The following is a 19,944-nucleotide window of genomic DNA, read 5'->3' on the forward strand; positions in this document are numbered from 1 at the left end:
GGGTACCAGCTGTGTATCAGCGAGCTGACAGCGCTAGCGTGCGAGACCAAGCGCAGCCAGTGCTGGGAAAGGCTACAGTGGGCACGTCTCACGATTAGGACTCACCAGTTGGGCATATTTGTAGGGAAGAAAAATAAGCAAGCCCTGGCTTCAACAGACACTGACTTTTGATAAAAGGCCTCATCTGCAATGGCGCGTACAGCAGGAAGCACGCCAAGCTTCTGCTCCAAGATGTTTCACTATTACACAATGCAATGAACAGCCTACACATCAAAAAGTCAGTTCAAACCTTAATTGAAAACTGACTCAGTTGTGTTGTTTTTTTGGAAGGGAAATCTCTCCCTTCTCTGCTGATTATTTTGGATGCTTTCTTCCTTCTGAAGATGGAAAATGACTTTTGCTTGTCAAGTTTGAAGCGTGTTCTCCCCCTGACTCCTCCTCATCTTTGCCAATTAGCTTTTATTCAGGGAGGGGTTACAGTTCTTCCCTTGGTGACCTTATTTTCTGCCACAGGAGCAGCACAAACTACTCATTCTGAATTGAGAAAATGAATACAAGGAGTGATACAAACCGAAGTTGCCCAGTATTGAACAGCTGTGAGTGTTTTGGTTTTTTTTTTTTCCCCCCCCAACTGGAACTGTGGAATGAAAATCTCAGACCCAGAACCTGGTCCCCACCCCCTACAAGCTGTTCCAAGAGAAGACATTTTAAATTTACATCTTTCATTAAAGTCACAGTTCTCAGATTAAGTATTCCCCTCCTACACGCATGCAGGTACTGCCCACTTCAGTATCGAGTTGTTCTCTCTCCGCAGCTTATGTAAGAGCACCTTTACTTACACGAGTCCTGGCATAAGCTTTGTGGCAGAGTAACACGTGCCAGGGGTAGAGAACCTGGCAGCCTCGACCCACCCATCGTTCCTAGGCTCTCCCCGAGCTCCAGCCTCGCTCCACAGGAAGGATGGGATCTCAATACCTGAGCAGTGCTGATTTAGACGTCAGGCATGAAAGGCTTTCAGGAGTCTGACACCTTTGCTCCGAGCTGCACGGCACTGCACCTCACAAGGGCAGCTTCAAGATGCTTTTGAGAGCTTTGAAGAATTCAGGCTGGTGATGTAATTCTACGAAAAGCCTTTGTTTTGCTATTTCTGCTCAGGTAGTTGGTTATAAGCAGAATTTCCAGTGGGTGCCAAGCAGAGATTTTTATCTCTGCCTTTATTTAGTGTATAAGAAAAAACCCAAGCAGATGGAGTTCGGGGGCTGAACAGCTTCTCACAAGTGTCTGATCCCTATCAATACTTGAATGCAGAGCTTTTTCAGTAGAAAAGCCAAAGCAGCCAAGAATAAAGTGGGAAGGAAAAGCATGAAAAGCTTTGTCTGTGGCTTCTTTCCTCACCCCCTCGTCCACAGGGGACGAGGAATAAATCCTCTGACAGTGGAAACCCTGTCCTGCCTATAGGTTTGGAGACAAACAGCTGATACCACCAAGCTTCGTGACCTAAAGCCTCACCGTCTTAAACGCACGACAGAGCATCACACAGCTAAAGCACCAATCACATTCTTTTCAGTCATCCTTTTGGATGACAAAGCTCTTAATGCTACCTGTGGTTACTCTGAAAAGCAGAAGCAAACAACAGGAAGACCACAACAAAGCTTAGAGCTGGAGTAGCAACTACTCCAAATCCATCTCATTTTGTTCCTATGAATTATTACGTTTTTAAACCGGCTCTTGAAATTCAGCTTTATGTATGACAGTATAAGCCGGAGACTTTACAGACTATTATGAGTTGAGTTGCAGCACTTACGAACCACATTTAATCAGTACACATGCAACTGATGTAAGTCACCAGCTCAGGCTATACATCTGGCAACCATACGCACACATAAAAACCTGCATACAAATTATATACAGCTGTAAAACCAAGGCCAAGCAGACACTCAGAAACTATTCACAGCTTGGATGCAATCACTGCCAAATAGCAGAAAATGGAAGAACAGCAGGAGAGCAACATTTCAAATGGAACAGACAGTCCAAGCTGGAGACACACAAAAGAAACCCATCTCTTTAGAGTCACATAATTTCACTCCTTTCCCCACAAAAAGGGTCTTTTTGTGTGAAGGACGGTGTCTGTAGCTTAATATTTTGATGCTGCTGATCTAGGCCAATCTGAGAGGCATGCCAGGACGCTCGTCTAAGGAAGACGCACAGCCACATTCCCGTTGTTCTTTACTGGGGAAGAGCACCGCGACAGGAACTCACCTGTTCAGCATCCCGAGGCCTTTTCATGAATTTAGTGATGGACATGCTTCCGGTGGACTTCCTCTTTACCGACATGGGGGTGGTCTGCAGGACCGCCGCACCGGGCACGCTGCCACCCTCCTCCTTCCCTGAAGAAGGGACTTGGGTGACGTAGTTCCATTGACAAGGGACGGGGAGATGCTCTTGATCAAAACTCTTCAGCACCTCTGAGTGGACATACCAGCACATCCTATATTCAGGTCTCTTCTCGTACACAGAGTTCTCAGAAATGATTCGCTTTAGCCTGGCTTTGGAAGGGACACCGCTGTCCTCGCCAACAGGCGTCTGCGGCCGGGAGGTGTGAGGGCTCGCAGGGCTTGTGTCGCTACAGTCAGCGGCTGCAGTCACATCACTGAACAGTCCTTGCCGGCAGCACTCCTGGAATTCCTGGATGATCACTTTGCTCCCGTTCACATTGCCATGCAGCAGCGGCAGAAGCTGGCCAAGGACTGCAGAGAAGAAAGGATGCGCAAAGGTTGTGGGGAAGAACTGTTTAAAGGTCGAGAAAAGCCAGGCTGACATAACCTGTCAGTACATGTGCTCCAGAAAGAAGACAAATAGGCTGAGATTAGTTTTAGATACGGGATTGTAACAGGAGCTAAATTTGACATAGAAAAGTCACCCCCAATAATAACGACACTCTGAAGCGAAAGCTTCAACCCTTGTTCTAGCCTTTATGGGCATTATTCATATCCTTGTGTTAATCAGGTATGGGAGATACTCAGTACTGAAACCTGTCACACAAACTAAATCCTCTCCCCCTGAACAATAAACAGGTCAATGGGCCCAAGCGCTTTCAGTAAGCAGTCCTAAATCTGAGTCTACTGAAGCCTTGTTGGCTTTATTTCCTGGATTATCTAGAGCAAGAGTTTTTGGAGAGCGTAACTAAGGCCATACTGGACGCAATGCCGGAAAACTCCTTTTCAAGGAGATTCCTTGGATTTCAGACTTGTCATAAACAGGTCATTCTGAATTTGACACTCAATACAAAAAACCTATTAGCTCCAAAGCAGAGTACAACAGTGTGTAAACACAACTATTTAGCCCTTCAGGTCTTACTTTGCTGATCTTTTGCTCTTTTTTTACTACATTTCTGTATCTGCTGTTCTTCCTCTGCAACAGGTGAATCCAGGATACATGCTGTGAACTGCTGGAGAACCTTCAGGTCTGCATTTGTGCTGCTGTCATTTTCTGCACCTTCCCAGACGCAGCCGATTTTCACAGGCTGTAGAATATGGAACCTCTTCCCCTTGGCCATCAGTTCATCCCACTCCTTTGCTTTCAGCTTTTGACGAACCTTCTGATTCTCTGGATCGCACTCCTAAAGCCACAGGTGAGAAAGAACCCGATACATCCATTCCAGGAAAAACAAAAGTTTTTTAAACCCAGCTTTTTACCACGTTCCCTGAGCTACAGAAGTCTGCTCCTGAACCATGCAGATCTGAGATGAGTTACATCACTGCCAAGACTACACGTTCTCTTCCTCTGGCAATATTTATTACACGATTCATCGGAAACAGAGATGGAAATCCAGCGACACCCAGTTCACTTACTTCTGTCACTCCTTCATCTTCAGATAGGTACCCATGGGGTACAAAAAACCCATCGTCATCATCTTCATCCTCTCCCTCCTCTTCATCATCCTAAAAATAAACTCTGCTTATTAGAAATTACACTGACAAGTGCAATTGGTTCAGAAAGCTATTTTTCAGCATGCGGCATCCTTACCCCTTCACTATGGGAGAGACTTTCTCCAGGTTCCTCCTCTTCCCATTCTTCATCACTATCTACTTCGTAGTCCAGTAGTTCCTAGAAGAAACGCCAACATGCCATTTCTGTAAATAATTTGAGAGCACGACGCCAGACCCCATTCAGGGTTTCAAAACTCAGTAGCAAGAGGGAACATGCAAGTGGATCAGAAATCCCAGAGAACAGGTGAACTTGGCCAACCACAAGTTCACTTCAAGACCATAAAGAAAGAAAAGAATCCAACTACACTGCCTGTGAGGTGCTTACACTGTCCTTTGACCAAGGATTCCGGGGACGGATCATAGTGGTTTTCTTGTTCCATGTGCCCCAGTATGCAGGACGGTGATTCTCACAAAACTGCAGAAGTTTCATTCTACCAAATTTCCCCCTTTCAGGAACAGCATCTGTTTTGCAGTTATCCACTACCACCACGTCACTGTTAAAACAAGAGACCATCTTCAGTACTTACAGAACACTCCCCTGCTGCTCAGGAAAACATCAAAAGCTTCAGTTCAGCCACAATACCAACCCAGCGCTTGAGTTCATTACAACAGGCACTCCCAATGCGCTTGCAAGAACAGGGGTTCCAGACAAGCCACCTCCCTCAACTACAACCTTACAGCAGCTCTGTTTTAGCTATTGGTATGTTTACTTTTTAAAACTATCAAAGACAAACACCACTAAGGGCCAGTAGTGTCCAGTGCTGAAAGGCAGCTGCCTGAAGCGCAAGATTTCCCGCAGGGAAGGATTTGAGAAGCACTGTACGGAATGAAGGAAATCTACACCATAACGTACTGCTCCCCATGGAAACAATTCTCATACAAAACAAGTATTCAAAGAAAAGCTCCATCTTCCCATCATCTTCAATATTAGAACAAGACTACCTCAAAACCATTCTGCAGTCCATTATATAAAAAAGTGAAGAAAACCCCCAAAACGCGGACTAACCTGTTTACTATGTCGGTGCTGTTATTGACAAAAGTAGGTCCAGTTTTACGTGGTTTACGACACTTTAGATCCCTCAAGAAAGAAACGTCACTATTCTGTGCATGCAGGAGCTTATCCAGCTGTTCTAAGAAGTCTGGATCCAGGGCAATACGACAGAGGGGAGCTAAGACCATGTTCTCCTTAATCTCAAAAGGAGCAAACTTTCCACAAGAGCCAGCAAGAATCTGAAATATTAAGTGAGGATCGTTAGGGTCTGAACACCTGAGAAACCGCAATACCAACACATTCAAGATATACAACAAACCTCAATACCAGGTGCTGAGGTTTAAGTGAAGATTTAGGTTAAGCCCTTCCTATTTGAGACTCCAACAGATCTTAAGGGAATCTAGGTCTTTACAGCCAACACAGCAGAAGACAGAGCTGAGATTTTTACTAAAGCAACTACAAACTTCTTTTGTAGTCTCTGCTCTGGTCACAGACTTCTTTTAAAATCCTTTACACTTTTGAAATTAGGGAGTAAGGAATACTAATGCTTTGTCCACCTAAGAAGCTCTAAGGGACAGATCAGAAGGAAATCAGTGTCGTTGGATGACAACTAATGGAAGACCACCAAAACACAGGAACAGCAATACCTCACCTTCGGGGCTTGTGGAGTCTTTGGTTTCTGGAAGAACCTCGTAATTTCTGCTTTCTGTGCATTAATACGCTGAAATCGGAATCAAAATGCAAATTATAAACACAAAGGTAGGACAAGGCCTTAGAATTCAAGGTGAGCTCATGCATGACCTAACTTCAAATCTAGTGAGGTATAAAGCAAAGTTCAGTCATTTACCAGCTCCTGTAACTCAACAGAAAATTAATTGTCTTCTCTAACACAGCTATGTGGATTCCCATGTCATTGCCAAGACAAAGGCTAGAGTTCATCCATGGGCATTGAAAAACAAATGCAGAAAAGACTTTAACAGGTAAAAGCAAAGACACCAACACATATGAAAGTAACAGACAAGAAACCTGCACGATATAACTGGTGGAGCAGCACCACCAGATCAGATTGGAGAGGCTGCATCCCAAACGGACGTGCTCACTCCCACGTGGCACCAAGGCAGAGAACGCTGCCTGGAGAACCACAGTAGCTGCAGGAGCCCCATTGTGAATGGCTCAGCAGCCGTCGGCAGGGTGCCAGGGAGCCCATTAACATCACTTCACCATAGCAGAAGAACTGAGAGACAAGCTAGAGAAAGCATTTACCTTTTCCTCCTCTCTTAACCGTTTCTCCTCTTCTTTCTTTCTCTTCTCCTCAAGTTTTGCCCTTTAACACAAAGTTCATTTTAATTGTCAAAAATCATGAAGTGTTTATTTGCACTGAGGAAGAGGTGAGAAGCCCCAGACCTTGACTAAGACCCCATCATGCTAGGCAAGAAGATAATCTACTAATTTAGTCAAGGACCACACTTGGTACAGAAGACTCTCTTTATTCTTTCTAGAGCAAATATTGACCTGTTTTAGCCACAAAGTAGCTAGGCTGCTTCAAGTTTCCCTCAATACCAGGAAAGGGTATGTATGGTACTATCAAGTTACAAGCAACTTCCTCAACAGGCAGGGCACCAGTGCCAGCAAATTGCAAAAGTACAAGCAAGACTGGTCATGAAGGGAAAACTCAGTGGAGCATGACAGCTCTTTTCAGCCATTTCAAATCAGAAGCCCAGGTCAGCCTGCAAGCAGAAAGTACTGCTGAGACTAGGGTCTGCTGTATGCAGTCTTTCAAGCGCTTAAAATATATCCCGTGACAGAGGCACGCGCTGTTTGACCAGTACAGCCTCTAGAAGGGACAGTTAAGGTGGGCATGGAAAGGTGCTCACATCATTACACATTATTCCTCAGGACCTGCAGAAACCAAGCCACTTACTCTAAAGCTTCCTGCCTCTCCTTGCGTTTCTCCTCCTTCACTCTCAGCTTCTCAGCTTTTTCCTTTTCTTCTTTTTCTTTCTTTTCTCTCCTTTCTTTCTCTTTCAACTCTTTCTCCTCTTCTTTCTTCTTCTTCGCCTCCTCCTTGGCTCGCTCTTTTGCAGCTTTTGCTTCTTCTTTCAGCCTTCCCTTTTCCTCCCTTTCTGCTTGCAACTTCTGCAGCTTGTCTGCGCGCTCCTGATCCTGGTTCAGAAACAAGCCATTAAGCAAGTTGTCTTTCTGTACGCAGTAATAGCTGCTGGCATAAAAACTTGCATAAAATAAGGACTTCACTTCTTCAGCTGAGATCCTAGAGTAAATTCTTGCACCCACCCAGTGCTTGACCTGCAGCATCGTTTCTAGCTATCACAGGACACAAGGTTATTCACCGCAGCTACCTGTTGCCTCAGCCAGCTGAGCTACCTTGTACTGGCTCTCTGAAGGCATTAATTGTTCTTTTCCTCTATCAAATGGAGGCGTTTCCATTTTCTAAGCATCAAGGAAAGCTTTGTATTCTACTTGCTTTATATTTGAGTCACCTTCATTACCATTGTAGCATTATGGAAAACTATATGGGAATTTTAAAAAAGTATTTTTTAATTTAATAGAAGATTTCAGATTATTTCCAAAATACTTTCTTTGGAAATACATACCTCACGAGCTAAGCTTTCATGCTTTTATATCAATGTAGGGCTACCATGGTGTAAGTTTGAAAAGTGAATGTGATCTGATTTTGCATTGTAAACCCAGAAGGATTTTCTGACGACGTTTTTCACTATCTCAGGCAGTAATGCGAGTCTCCAAACTCTGGATTGTGCAGCTGCTTTATAAGACCTGGAGCTCGCAAAAAAATTGTCACCGGTGTTAGCCCATGTTAGATAATCCGACAACACGAGGCGTTCTAAGCTTATTTAAGGGACACTATGGGAACAATGGGGGGAAGATTACATTGAAAGCGTTGCCATTCACGGTATTTCATCCCAAAGCAACTGAAATTCTCATTATGGATCTACTGACACAAAGGAGTATGCAGCACGCTTACTAAAAAATGACAAATTAAAGAAAGATAGCTTCCCTACGTCATAGGCATTGGTGACTTCACCAGGAAACTATGGTATGTCTGTGCTCAGGCACACAAATATCCTCACTGTGTATTTTCAGTTTCTTTTTATTTATTTCACATCTCCTCTTGGCAACATCAAGACTTACTGAACAGTGTCACAACGTACAAATAACTGCAGAAGGCAACCAACATACAAAATGGTGCCAATGGTAAAAAAAAACCAATATTGTCAGAACTGAGTCACGGTAATCAGTGAAAAATCTACTGGGTAGTTTGGAAAATGGTGTGAAGTTAACAGCAAGATTGGCGGGTCTATTTAATTTTTAGCATAATAAAGCTTCCATTCTCATCTCTTCCTCACATTACTGCTATTTTTAACGTACATATAGAATGGAAGAACACAACAGATTGGACTTCTATATGGGGCACTGTAAAAAGCAAGCATCTCGGGAGCAGGCTCAATCACATATAGCTTATATAAAACACACAACAGTCCCCTACCAACTTTATAAACTAGTTACTAAGAAACACAGTAAGAATTCATAAGCACAGGTCTTCCCAACTGCAGTTAAAATAACACCCAGTTTTCCAGCAGGCAAAGCCCACTCATACAGCACTGACTGTTCAAGAACTCCATGTGATCCATCAGCCTCCTTTGTATTTAGCATTTTATGACTGAAAGCAGAACGGACAGCAAAATTTTTGCACCGCTGTTTTGTTATGGAACGGAGTTTGCTGACTAGCTGCATTCAAGCCAACAGAGCCCAGAGCTTGAGCGTTTCCAGCAGTGACATCCAACAGCTTCTTCAGCAACCCATAAGCACAGTGGCCCATTTGCCTCACTTATTAATGAAGAGCAGACCCTACATTTTGTGGCTTAAAAGGGGGAAGGGTGAGAACGATGAAGCAGGAACCGACCCTAAATAGAAGGCTCTTGAAGATTTCACTTGTATCTGTCCACTTAGCAGGCTGCACCTACCCTCTCAGGAATGGTTTAGAAAAAATTCTCAAAAGCATTTTGACAAGCAGTCAGCAACATTTACAGTTTCTTAATCTCTTACCAAAGTGCACAGAAATGCAGTGCAGGCCACCCACACTTCATTACATATGCATTAAGAGGCTTTGGAACAAGCCAAGTACTTTAACTGCATGCATTAGGATTCTTCCATATTCATCAGTGAGGAAAACCAGGAAAAGAGATGTTCTAAGTGGACTAAGATGAAACACAAAGGGCTTTGCTTACTATTCAATGCAAAAGCACAGCAGGTTAACTTTATGTCAGTGAAAGTGCCTTACTCTTTGCAATCTCAGCTTCTCCTTCTCTGCTGAACTTTTGTGGAATTTCTGATGTACCTGGAATTACAAAACGCAAGTTTTAGAGATCCACATCATTCCCTCTCCACGAGGCACTAGAACTCTTACGAAAAGAACAGCAAGCTTCGTCTGAATTATACTAACATTGTTCTTGCAGATTAGTATATTCAGCAGCTTAAGTATTGCTTCAGTATAGGATGTAAGAATACAGTTCAAGCATATCTAATCTCACTGATTTACATTTAAGCCTGAATACATCTAAAAGCTTCAGTTTACATTAAGTCCTCACGTTACTAAGTTTTGCATAAACAAATCCCTCTAGTCTACTCAGTTCTAAAGTATCATTTGCAAGGGAATATCATGTGCAGAAAAACAGAAGCTAGAGCTGCTCCAAATCATGAGAGCACAACAGAGGACATTCCACTATAGCAAAGGCACTTCCTTCAAGTTAAAATTGTTTTTTGGTTGGGTTTTTGTTTGCATCCTAACACTTACTCTTGCTATGATATTTAGATATAAATTCCTGAATACAAGGACTATTATCCATATTTTAACACTGTTTCTTCTTGTCATCACAGCCCTCTTGCTTTTCCACTAGTACCAGCGTATCAACCCTAAGATCCCAACAGCTCACACTTCTCATTTCTCTTAAAGCTGTTATTTATAGGGGAAAAAAGGTATTTTATGTTTAAAAGCATTGTTCATAGACTGGTCAAAGGCTTAATTTGTCAACGTTTCAGCATACTGTGGCTTGGTTTCTTGTATCTCCCCCCCTTCCTTCTCCTGCCATTTGCAGTACAAGGTACCATGTTTAAACTCTGTGATTAAGAGACTAACACAGACCAACTGCGTTATTTTCTGTACTCACAGACATTTAAGTTTACACAGTGCAAAGCTGTATCAGGAGATTCTGTATTTATCTGACACAAAATAAGAGTTCTTCCAACTCGGAGCTTTAGTTTATCAGAGCTGTTTCCACCGAGGAAAACAAACATGCCAGGACAGACAACCGTACAGGTCGAGGTGCAGTCTTCCCGTTTTGGCCAGCAGCACATGAGTGATTCCAGCCTTACTTCACGCCACAGGAAACTAATAACTTGTTCGTGTTATCGTATTACATCGGGAGTCAAGTACTTTTTTTTTGTTTGTTCTGCTATGCTGGAAATACTTCATGCCTGCTTGAGTTTATGTATTTATTTTAGAGACTGCAAGTTTTAACAGTATAAAAACTGATCATTTTCCTTGATAAGCACACAGTAGAAGAAATGGAAGACCTGTCACCTCATGAGCTCCAAGCCCCAGCTAACTCATCCATACCTCCTCCAGGCCAGTGAGGTTTTTCCTCACCTGTGGGACAGTTTCTCCTTAAACCCTGGGGGGACAGCTGGTGAAAATCTTTCTTAAAAGGCATAAGCAGGAAGGCTACCAGCTGCTTCACCCTCATTTACCTGAGCCACATACTCAATTCTCCACCTCTGGCCGCACAACATCAACCCACCCCTCAATACCTTCCTCATTTTCCCCTCTAATAATGTAGTTGAGCAAAACAAACGCATGGGTCAGATAGCCCAGCCTAACCATAGGCGAGGCTTAGCTAGTGCCCAAGCACATTCACCAGGACTGCTCTGCTTCACAGGTTTCACCATGGGTGAACTGTGCCCCCCAAGAGAAATGCCCACTGATCTCCTCCCCAAAACGGTTGAGCAGTAAACAGCCATTTGAGCCATCTGAATGTTTCAGCCGCCTGAGCAGATCCTGTTGTCCTTAGAAGCTTCCCCTTCAACACAGCACCAAAGATCACAGTGTTTCGGGGTCTCTTGCTGGAGCAGAGCTACTAAACTGGAACTAAGATCACAATAAACCAGCTCATTCAGAGCCAATTTAGAGGCGTTCCCTCCTGTGCCAGCCTTCCCTGCCCAACAGCATCACGCGTTCCCAGGAGCGCTGTACGTGCGGTGACTTTTCCCCGAAGCAGCTCCCCGTGCTCGACGACGCGCCCGTAACAAGATGGCTGAGAGCACAAGCTCTGTACACCCAGTTCGGAGAGACAGAGGCTCGTCTGACTCGTCCTCCATCCTCACATACAGATCTGCAGTTCCACTGATGCACTGTAGTTTCAACTTAAAGCGTTTTCTATGCCACAGTTGCAGAAATTCAGAGCTGGAAAAGTATCTGCACTTACTGGTACTAGGGTAACGTCCTCTCACAGTAATTACAGCAGCTTCATCAAGGATAGAATAGAGGTTGTAAAACATCACCTAATGGACAAAACTGCTTTCGGACACTGTCCTTATCCCAATTACCAAAATGCTAAGTCCCAGGGCATGAACTTCACGAGCAGTTCATAAAAAAAAAAAATATATAAAATGAACCTGTAACAGAGTTCAAAGTTACATTCACACAATGCAAACACACCAGCAGCTCAAAACCAGGCAAGATTTAAATCCTTTAGCCATAGGATTTAAAGGAAGATTCAAAAGGGCAGTAATTCAGTTATGTTATTAATAAATCAACGCCACCTTTCACACACTTCTCATTATCTTTGTGAATATCCTATTCGTCCTTTTCACTACAAGCGCAGGAAACCATACAACCCATCTGCAACGCAACAGCTTGTAAAAAAAAAAACCAAACCAAGAAAAGAGACCAACCTTCCTAACAGGCGTTGAGGCAGCTAAGGGACTAGTATTTCTCTTTGTTTCTGCAACAGGCTGTGCCTCGGGTGAGCTCACAGAGCGAGAGCTTAGCGAGGAGTTGGTGAGTCCAGAGTCTCCTTCGTGAGACGATTCCATGGTCTCATTTTCCGACGTGACACTTCCATCCAGAGAAGCAACTGGGGGAGATTTTGCAGTCATAATATCCTCCAGGAGCACAACAGGCATCTTCCCCTCAAAGATCACATCCTTCAGTTCACTCTGGTTTACCTTTGTGTTTCCCACATTGTTACACTCTGTTAACCCGGAACGCGACTGGATTCCATCTACCAAATCTTCATCTTTATTCGCTACAGCTGCACACCGCGCATCAGTCTCCATTGAATCATCCGTTTGGCTACTCTGAGCAGAATTCAGGCAACTCAACTGGTTTCTCTCTTTTCCTAACATGCCATTAGTTATAGCTAGGGACGAAGATGCTTTTGAATCAAAATTAACATGGTCTACGTCATCACTTAGTCTATGGCTAGAGCCCTTTGTCAGCTCAATAACAATTACAGTTTCGTTTGTGTTATCTTTTGTGTTTTTCTGTATAAAATGGTCTAACGGACCCTTTCCGTTAACGAGTTTTGGAGAAAAATTCACATCTGAGTCCAACTGGCAGTCATTCTCCACGTTGTCCAGGGACGCACGCGATGCATCTAGGGAGGAATCCTTACTTGGACCAAAACCACTTTGTGAGCTCTTTACTTTCTTTACTTCTGAATCTGCATCGTATTTTTCCTTTGGTACAGGATTCAAGCGTTTGAACGGCAACCGAGCTGAAACAACAACATTTTATTATTTTAATCGCATCACACAAATCACTGGGGTGGGGGAGTGGGGGGGAATCAAAGAGCAGGATATTTAATTAGCTCTTAAGCACAAGAACTGGAACAGATCAGCCGCTTGAGGCCGGTTTATTACTGCAAAGCCAATATAGTTCACAAAATCAGCTCTGACACCTTCTTAGTGCGCTAAAGCAGCGCCGGGTGACAGATGCTCCCTCTGCAGCCTTACCTTGTACGAGCTTCCGCGGAGGAACAGCCGCTTTGTCTCGGCACTCCATGGCTGTGAGGGAAAAGCATAATAAATAAACACCCGTGACGCCTTCCCGGTGAGCCACCTGCTTCCCCGAGACAGTCGGCCCGCGGCAGCGCCCGACAGCTCTCCCCAAGGCGGAGCGCGGGCACGGCGAGGCCGGACAAAGGAACCGGGGCGAGCCCCGCCGGCACCCCTCAGCCTGAGGGGATCTCCGCACCCGCCGGGCCCCAGGCCGCCGGACACCGGCCCCTCCGCTGCGGCCGGGCCGAAGGAGAGGAGGTTGGGCAGGAAGGAAGCGGCGGGTGAGGCGGCGGGGCGGGCCCGGGCCTGGTTCCGGGGCGCGGCGGCGGCTGCCGGGCCTCCTTTGTTACCCCGGGAAGGCCCCGCGCACCCCGCGGCCCAACCGCCGCCGGAAACACACTGCGTCCCGGCCCCACCGCACCCCCAGCTCGGCCCTACCTGTCACGGCGGCCGGCGGCGGCTCCCGCCGCTCCTCCGGCGGCGGCGGCCGACCCGTCCCGGCCCGTCCCGTCCGGTCCCGCCCCGGGGGCTCCCGCTCGTATTTGGCGGGAGCCGGGGCGACCCCGCGCCTCGCCGCGCTGATAGGCGGAGCGCGCCCCACGTGACCCGCCCTTCCGCCGGCTCCGCCCCCCTCCCGCCCGCGTCTCGCGAGGAGGGTGGGAGGGAGGCTCAGCACCCGGCCTCGCCGCTGCCTCCCGATTGGCTAATGCGGCGGCCGTCGCTGACTGGCGGCGGCGGCTGTCAGTCTGGCGCGCTGGAGGCGCTGATTGGATAGCTGCGTGAGGGTCAGCGGGGTGCCGCTGGGTCCTTACGCCTGGGCTCGAGGCCTGCCTGCTCGCCGGGCGGGAGCCGGGGCAGCGGCGGTGCGGCCCCAGGGCCGGCTCCGGAGAGGTCGGGGCAGCCTTTCCCCAGCACCGGGCAGAGGGGCGGAGCCGCCCACCGGGCCGCGCCACTGAGGGGCCCGAGCCAGGGCACGAAATGGCGGCGGCACCGGCGGCCAATGAGCGACCGCCGCTGAGACGCGCAGGCGCAGAGGGGCAGACGGGTAGCGCGAGGGATTCTGGGAGCTGTAGTTCGGCGGCGGCGCGGCGCCCGCTGGGAGCGGTAGTCGCCCCCATCCTCTCCCCGGTGCTGTGGCCGGTGCTGGGGGGGAGGCACGGGCTCTCCCCCCGTGCCCTTTCCCGGCCTGGCCGTCCCCGCGTCCCACACGCTTTCCCCTCCCTGCAGCCCTGCCTCAGGCGGTACCGGGCCCCTCAGCCTGGCAGGGGTGGGGGCCTGGCCCCCCTGGGCTGTGAGTCCCCAGCTCCGCCTGCCGTGCGGCTGCCGCCTCTCCCCTCGCTCCTCGCCTCTCCTCAGGGACGGAGCTCCCTCAGGTTGAGCGCTTTGCCTCTGCACCGGAGGCATTTTTGAGGCCGGGCCGTCTCTCCGCGCAGGTGGCGTGTACCCGTTTCCTGTAGAAAGTTAACGTTGCACCGCACCTGCGGAGCTGCCAACCGTGTTTTTCACAGCCCCCCCCCCCCCCCCTCACACAGAGCGAGAGCGTGCTGCCGCACACTGAGCGGTGACGCCGCGGCCTGGGCGAGGGCCTGGTGACACCGGGGAGCCAGAGGGGCCGGGGCTGATGGCGAGCGTGTGGCGGCGGCCGGCAGCCCTGCTCCCGCTCCCCAGCGAGCCTGGCCGGGCGCCAGCTTACAGCGGAGAGCTGTGACTATAGTAGAGAGACAGAACCCGGCAGGACTGGCCGTTCCCACTGTCGTGACAGAGCCCCCCCCCCCCCCGCGGCACAGTCGCAACCTGAGGCGGCGTCGCCCCGCCGGCAGGGGGCGCGGGGGCACCACGTGGCGGGCAAGGGCGGCGCTCCGGCCGGCGCGAGCGCGCTTCTCGGTGGTGCCGGTGGCGGCGCTCCGCCGGGCCGGCAGGGGGCGGGGCGGGGCGGGGCGGGCGCTTCCTGGCGGCGGCGGCGGAAGCGGCAGCGGCCGGGCCGGGCTCCTGCGTGCCGAGGCGTCCCGCCGCCCCAGGCGTCCCTCGGCGGCCGGCAGAGGCGGCAGCATGTCGGTGGCGGGGCTGAAGAAGCAGTTCTACAAGGCGAGCCAGGTGAGGCACCGGGGGCCCGCGACCCCTCCCGCCCACCGCGGCCCGGGGGTGGCCGCCTTTCCCTTACCAGCGCCCGCTTCTCCGCCTCGGTGACCCCCCTCCCGCTGCCGGCTGCCCGCGCCGGCTCGGTGGTGCCCTGATACCCGCCCTGATACCCGCCCTTATCCCCTCCCGGCATCCCGGGCCGGTGCCCGTCCGTGTCCGCCGGGTATCGCCCCCCGGTACCCCTGCGCGGTGGCCCCTCGCCAATGTCTGGTGTTCCAGCTTGGCACCCCCCGGTATCCCACTCTCGAGCCTCCCTGCCAGCGCCCGGTTCTCCAGTTGCCCCCCAACACCCCCGGCTTTCCCCTCCCGGTGGCTCCTGGCCATCCCGGGGCTCGCTGTGTCGTCCCCTCCCGCCGTGGCGGGGCAGGGCCAGCCCGGTGTGGGCTGTGAGCGGAGCAGGGTGCCGCAGCGTCCCCGCTATGGCCCCCTCAGATGCTCCCCAAACCCTCGGGGGAACCTGGGGGGGGTCCCGGGAATGGTCCCGTACTCCCTAAGCCGGGGCTGTTGGAGGGACCCCAGCAGAGAAACACATCTGCTGTGGACTGGAGGGTCCCGGGGTTTGGGTGCTGGCTGCACCCGAGGTCCAGGGGGGTGTCATGGTGGAGGTGTGCTCCCCACCCTCCCCGAAAACGGTCCGCGTCCGCAGCACGGTGAGGGGACGGATCCATCCCGCTCAGCCCCAGACCCGCGCTGGCTTTGCGGGCGATGGCCGTGAAGCACCTCAGCAGCCGAGATGACCTTGGACTTTCTAAGTTGAGCAGGATTTTAGGAGAAAAGCCCTGGAAGGTGGCGGCTGGGCAGGGTTCGAGGTCGTAGCTGGGAGTCACCGGCCCCGTTAACCTCGGATGGCAGCTGCAGCTCAACCTCGGGAAGCTCCCGCTTCCTGGAGAGCAGCTGGCGGCAGGACCGGGAAAGGATTTGGGGCTTGGCAAGGGAGCCCGGAGCCCCGGCCCGCACGGGAAACAGTCGGGGGACGTTGGAAAAAAACTTGTCAGATGTGTGATTTTTAGCTGAGCGACAGTTGATCCTGTAATTGGTTGCTCCGGTGGTAAACAGTGCGTTGATGTTGTCCTAAAGCAAAGACGGTGAAGTGCGTGGCTCCTCGCAGCTCTTCCCTGCCCAGATGTGGGAATCGGCTTCTAATGGGGTTCATAAACACCCTCTCGCTCGCCCTCGGCGTGAGGGGTGGCCGTTCCCGATCCCCCCGAGCAGAGTTATCTTTCCCGCTGCTTGTGAACGCCGCTGAAATTGACAGTCAGGATTTTTTTTTTAATGTATTTTTGGAACGATTCGGGATTCGTAAATACTGCTCTGCTTCCCCCAGTCGCTGCTTTTCTGCCCCTGTTTTAAATTTAAGATAAATGTTGCACAGATCTACCAACAGACCGTGTTTTCCAGGCACAAAGTTTAAACCCCTTTAAGCTCAGCCCAAGCATGTTTGCTGTGTGTATTGCCTCCTTTCTTGGCTGTGTTTACGAAAAAGCATTTTGCTTAAACAGCAACGCAAAATAACAGATTCCTTAAGTCATTCTCCCACCCCCTTTCTCGCAAATCCCTGCATCGTGGGGGTTTTTGTACGACTTCCACGGGTGAAGGTTGTGCTGAAAACTCAGTGTAGGAGGATTTTGCTGGTGTGGATGTGCCGTCGTGGTGTCGCAGGGCAATTAGAGGTGAAAGCTCATCGATGAGTCAGGAGTAGCGTGTTTCTAAAGTCTAAAAACATCATCTTAAAACACCCGATGAAGCCTTTCTTGCGGGGATTTATTGTGAAGTGAAATCATATGTGGTCTTTGGTGGTTTTTTTTTCTGTTACAGGTGTCTTTTTTTTCTTAAAAGGAACCATTTTGGCTGCTTGTGGAAAAATTAAACCCGGCACAGCTGTCCAGGGAGAAGTAACTTGCCCAACGCGCGCACTTGGTGGCCCGCTCGCCTCTCAAGCGCGCGTGCACATACTTCACTTGAGCGCTTAGACTGCGTTTGGTGGCATATTAAATTGGGAGATAAGGTGTATTTGCAGCTGCATCGTGAGTTCTTTTGCGGCTCTTGTTGCCGTGAGGCTTTGGGAAGTGATTTAATCCGAAGAAGCCGGGTTTGGTGTGAGGTTTTCCACCAATATCGGTGAAGCGACCCGCTTTGCAGGGACGAGAGGGACGCAGTCCTCTTTCAGCGGCACTGCCACCCGCTTTGCAGTGCCGTGGTGATGGGGACACAGGTATCTATGCTTCAGAGATGCTTTAACTGGAAACTGGGAGTGACTGGTTCCAGTTCAGCCATTCTTCTGTCTTCTCCTCTCCCTTCCCTTTCCACCCTCCTTCCCTTTCCCTCCACTGGTCCCACTCCTCGGCCACCCCTTGGCTGAAGGAGAGGAGGATTAGTTATTTTTTGGCTCCCTTAAAGCTATCGGATGCTGCCAAAACCAAACATGTGGAAGATCTTTCCTAAAATGTTATGTTCCGTTCCACGTCTGTTGTTAATTGAAGGAAAACGAAGCCAGGACCAAGGTCTGCAAGGACCTCGGCACCGCTGGAGCGGCAGGTTTGGGACACCCCCGCCTCCCTGCACGACGAGGGGGCCAGTTCAGCCTCCTTGGTAGCCGGCGGGAGCAGGGCTTGGCTCGTGGGCTTCTGCCATCTGATTCTTGTGGACCCACGTCTTCCCTGGGTGAGGCAGCCGGGCGCCCACACGCAGGAGAGAGCCGAGATAGTATCCTGTAAAAAAAAAAAAATCAAAGTCACGCTGGCAAATGCTGCAGATGGTGAGCAGTTCTGTGTGTACGTCCAGAACAGGTTTTGCTAGTTCACAGCAAAATGTTCTTTAAAAAAAAAAAAAAAAAAGCTGTAGAAAACCTTCTTGCAAAAGGAAGGAGGAGAAACAACAACAACAACAGCAGCAGCTTTGAGCTCCAGCATCACGAGCTGGGAGCAGGGTGGGAAGTCCCTGGTTGCAGGTACGAGACCATCCAGTCCCGGGTACTGTCCAGCCTCGATCCACTGAGGAATTTGCAGGAACCTTTTGGTGTAGAAATGGCTTCATTCGCACCATTTGCTTTTTATACGGACCGATGTAAATCCTAAAAGCCTGCAAAACTTTCCATTAGCCACTGGCCAGGGCAGGCTGCACGAAGCAGGGCGCCTGCCTGCGCCGTTCCTGGGCAAATCCGATGCTTACTGAGCGTAAGTGGGTTTGTCGCTACTTGGGTGTAGAGCAGCAGCCCTGCCTGGCACTGGCAGGTTTATCACCCACTGGTTTGAAGGGACAAGCCCTAGGGTGGAGGCAGTGTTGTTGTGATACGGTGTTGGTAAACGTGTCCCCTCCCTTGGTGACAGCAGGACTGTCCTACCTGGGGTTATACACTGCCTGACAGCGCGGAGGCAAGGAGAAGCAGCACAGCCCGCTTGCTGGGGACGGGTCTAATCCGGGGAGTGGTGTGCGGTGCCCTTATCCGTAGCCCCCGTTGGTGTGGTATCGCCGTGGCTCCCGGTGCGGCTACTTTGGGAGCTGCCCCGTGGATGTGGGGAGCTGGCGTGGGGAGCGTCCCTCTCTGCCGGGCAGGGCTCTGCTCTGGGCAGTCGTGGCTCGGCAGGTGACCAAGGCACAGCAAGAAAGAGCTTGCCAAATACTGTCACTTCAGGTATAACAGAGCCCTTCTGGGGACACAAGACATGTTGTATGCCAGTGGTTCGGCTCGGGGAGCAGACTCAGCCCAAGCAAGGATGAGCGAGGGAAGACAGCGTTGCTTTTTTTAAACCAGGCTGGTATTCAGCCCTGGGCACCGCTGTCATCCTGAACAGGATTAACATGCTCCCGAAGCCTGTGTGGTCCAAGCCTAAACCTTGCTAGGCCTGCCTGGGCTTAGGAACCGGGGTAGCAAGTGGTGGCTCATGCCCTGCTGTGCCCGGCGAGTCCTGGCCCGAGACACAGACCGGCAACCTCCTCCTCCACATGCAAAGTACAAAAGCCATTTTCCAAGAGGGGGAGAGGCGAGTGCTAATTAAAACTAGCAAGCCCTTGACATGCACGCTTTTTCCTGAGTTTGATGACTGCTCTCAAGGCTTCTGAAGATATTTTTGAACGTGGATAGCTACCGCTTGCTTTCTGCCTGGCCTGAGAGCCCGGGATGTGCTCTGTAACCTCCGGCAGCCATTTCAGCCCAGAAGGACTGTGCAATTCCCAAGCTCCGTATGTCAGCAAATTACGCTGTCCGGCCAGTTGTTAATGAGTGCTAAGAGCTTCCTTCCCCGCAGCTTGGCGCCCAGGTGCTGCGATGCGATGGCATCTGCTCAGAAGGCTGAGGCAGAGGAATCCGCTCTTAGACACGCTGCACGGGGACCGTTTGGTGATGGGGGACGGAGCGCAGCGGGCGGGCAGGGATGGCATTTCTCTTATTTTTTTTGCCTTCGTGGTCATTTGCTCTTGCCCGTGCTGGATTGGGATTCCCTTTATTTCTCTTTGGGTGAGGTTCTTTCGGCAGCGGCTTTGCGCTGTGCTTTCAAATATGTTTTTTTTTTTTTCTTCCCTTTCCCAGATGATACCTTTTAGCAGCTACCTTTTATTTTTTTAAGGATAAGTCAGTCCTTCTAGCATCTGGCTCTCTGGGGCTTTCTCTTGTAGGCATGAGATGCCTTTCCGCTTGCTGCCTTTGCTCTCTACACAGATGGGTGGTGGGTTTCTCCGGACATCACAGATGCACTGTGCAGCACAGGATCTCCCGCTGGAAGAGAAATGGGAAGC

General features: G+C 50.1%; 2 protein-coding genes across 3 annotated transcripts in view; one reads left to right on the forward strand and one right to left on the reverse strand.

Moving 5' to 3' along the window:
- Window positions 1-1,597: 1,597 nt before the first annotated feature.
- CHAF1A (chromatin assembly factor 1 subunit A) lies at window positions 1,598-13,544 on the reverse strand. The gene is made up of 14 exons (XM_050910791.1): window positions 13,513-13,544; window positions 13,030-13,080; window positions 11,968-12,791; window positions 9,299-9,355; window positions 6,902-7,143; window positions 6,244-6,304; window positions 5,633-5,701; window positions 4,996-5,219; window positions 4,315-4,483; window positions 4,027-4,107; window positions 3,852-3,941; window positions 3,358-3,619; window positions 2,260-2,747; window positions 1,598-1,612 (listed from the first exon to the last, which is right to left on the reverse strand). The coding sequence occupies exons 2-14, from the start codon at window positions 13,076-13,078 to the stop codon at window positions 1,598-1,600; spliced, it is 2,631 nt and encodes an 876-aa protein (XP_050766748.1). The 5' UTR covers window positions 13,079-13,080; window positions 13,513-13,544.
- Window positions 13,545-15,101: 1,557 nt separating this feature from the next.
- The window catches only part of SH3GL1 (SH3 domain containing GRB2 like 1, endophilin A2), a 28,764-nt gene continuing 23,921 nt past the window's right edge, over window positions 15,102-19,944 (forward strand). For both annotated transcript variants that reach the window (XM_050910432.1, XM_050910433.1), the window contains exon 1: window positions 15,102-15,168. In XM_050910432.1, the coding sequence (XP_050766389.1) occupies window positions 15,124-15,168 (45 nt within the window). In that variant the 5' untranslated portion in view covers window positions 15,102-15,123. The remainder of the gene's footprint in view (window positions 15,169-19,944) is intronic.

The sequence above is a fragment of the Gymnogyps californianus genome, chromosome 24, assembly GCF_018139145.2.
Source record: "Gymnogyps californianus isolate 813 chromosome 24, ASM1813914v2, whole genome shotgun sequence".
Taxonomy (NCBI): domain Eukaryota; kingdom Metazoa; phylum Chordata; class Aves; order Accipitriformes; family Cathartidae; genus Gymnogyps; species Gymnogyps californianus.

Bases quoted from the DNA above. Each gene is read 5' to 3' on its own strand.
- CHAF1A (XM_050910791.1), bottom strand. From the start codon at position 13,078: ATGGAGTGCCGAGACAAAGCGGCTGTTCCTCCGCGGAAGCTCGTACAA. The intron at 12,792-13,029 runs GTAAGGCTGCAG...TTGTTGTTTCAG, and splicing joins TCCGCGGAAGCTCGTACAAG to CTCGGTTGCCGTTCAAACGC. The intron at 4,108-4,314 runs GTAAGCACCTCA...CGTTTCTTCTAG, and splicing joins ATCCTTGGTCAAAGGACAGT to GAACTACTGGACTACGAAGT.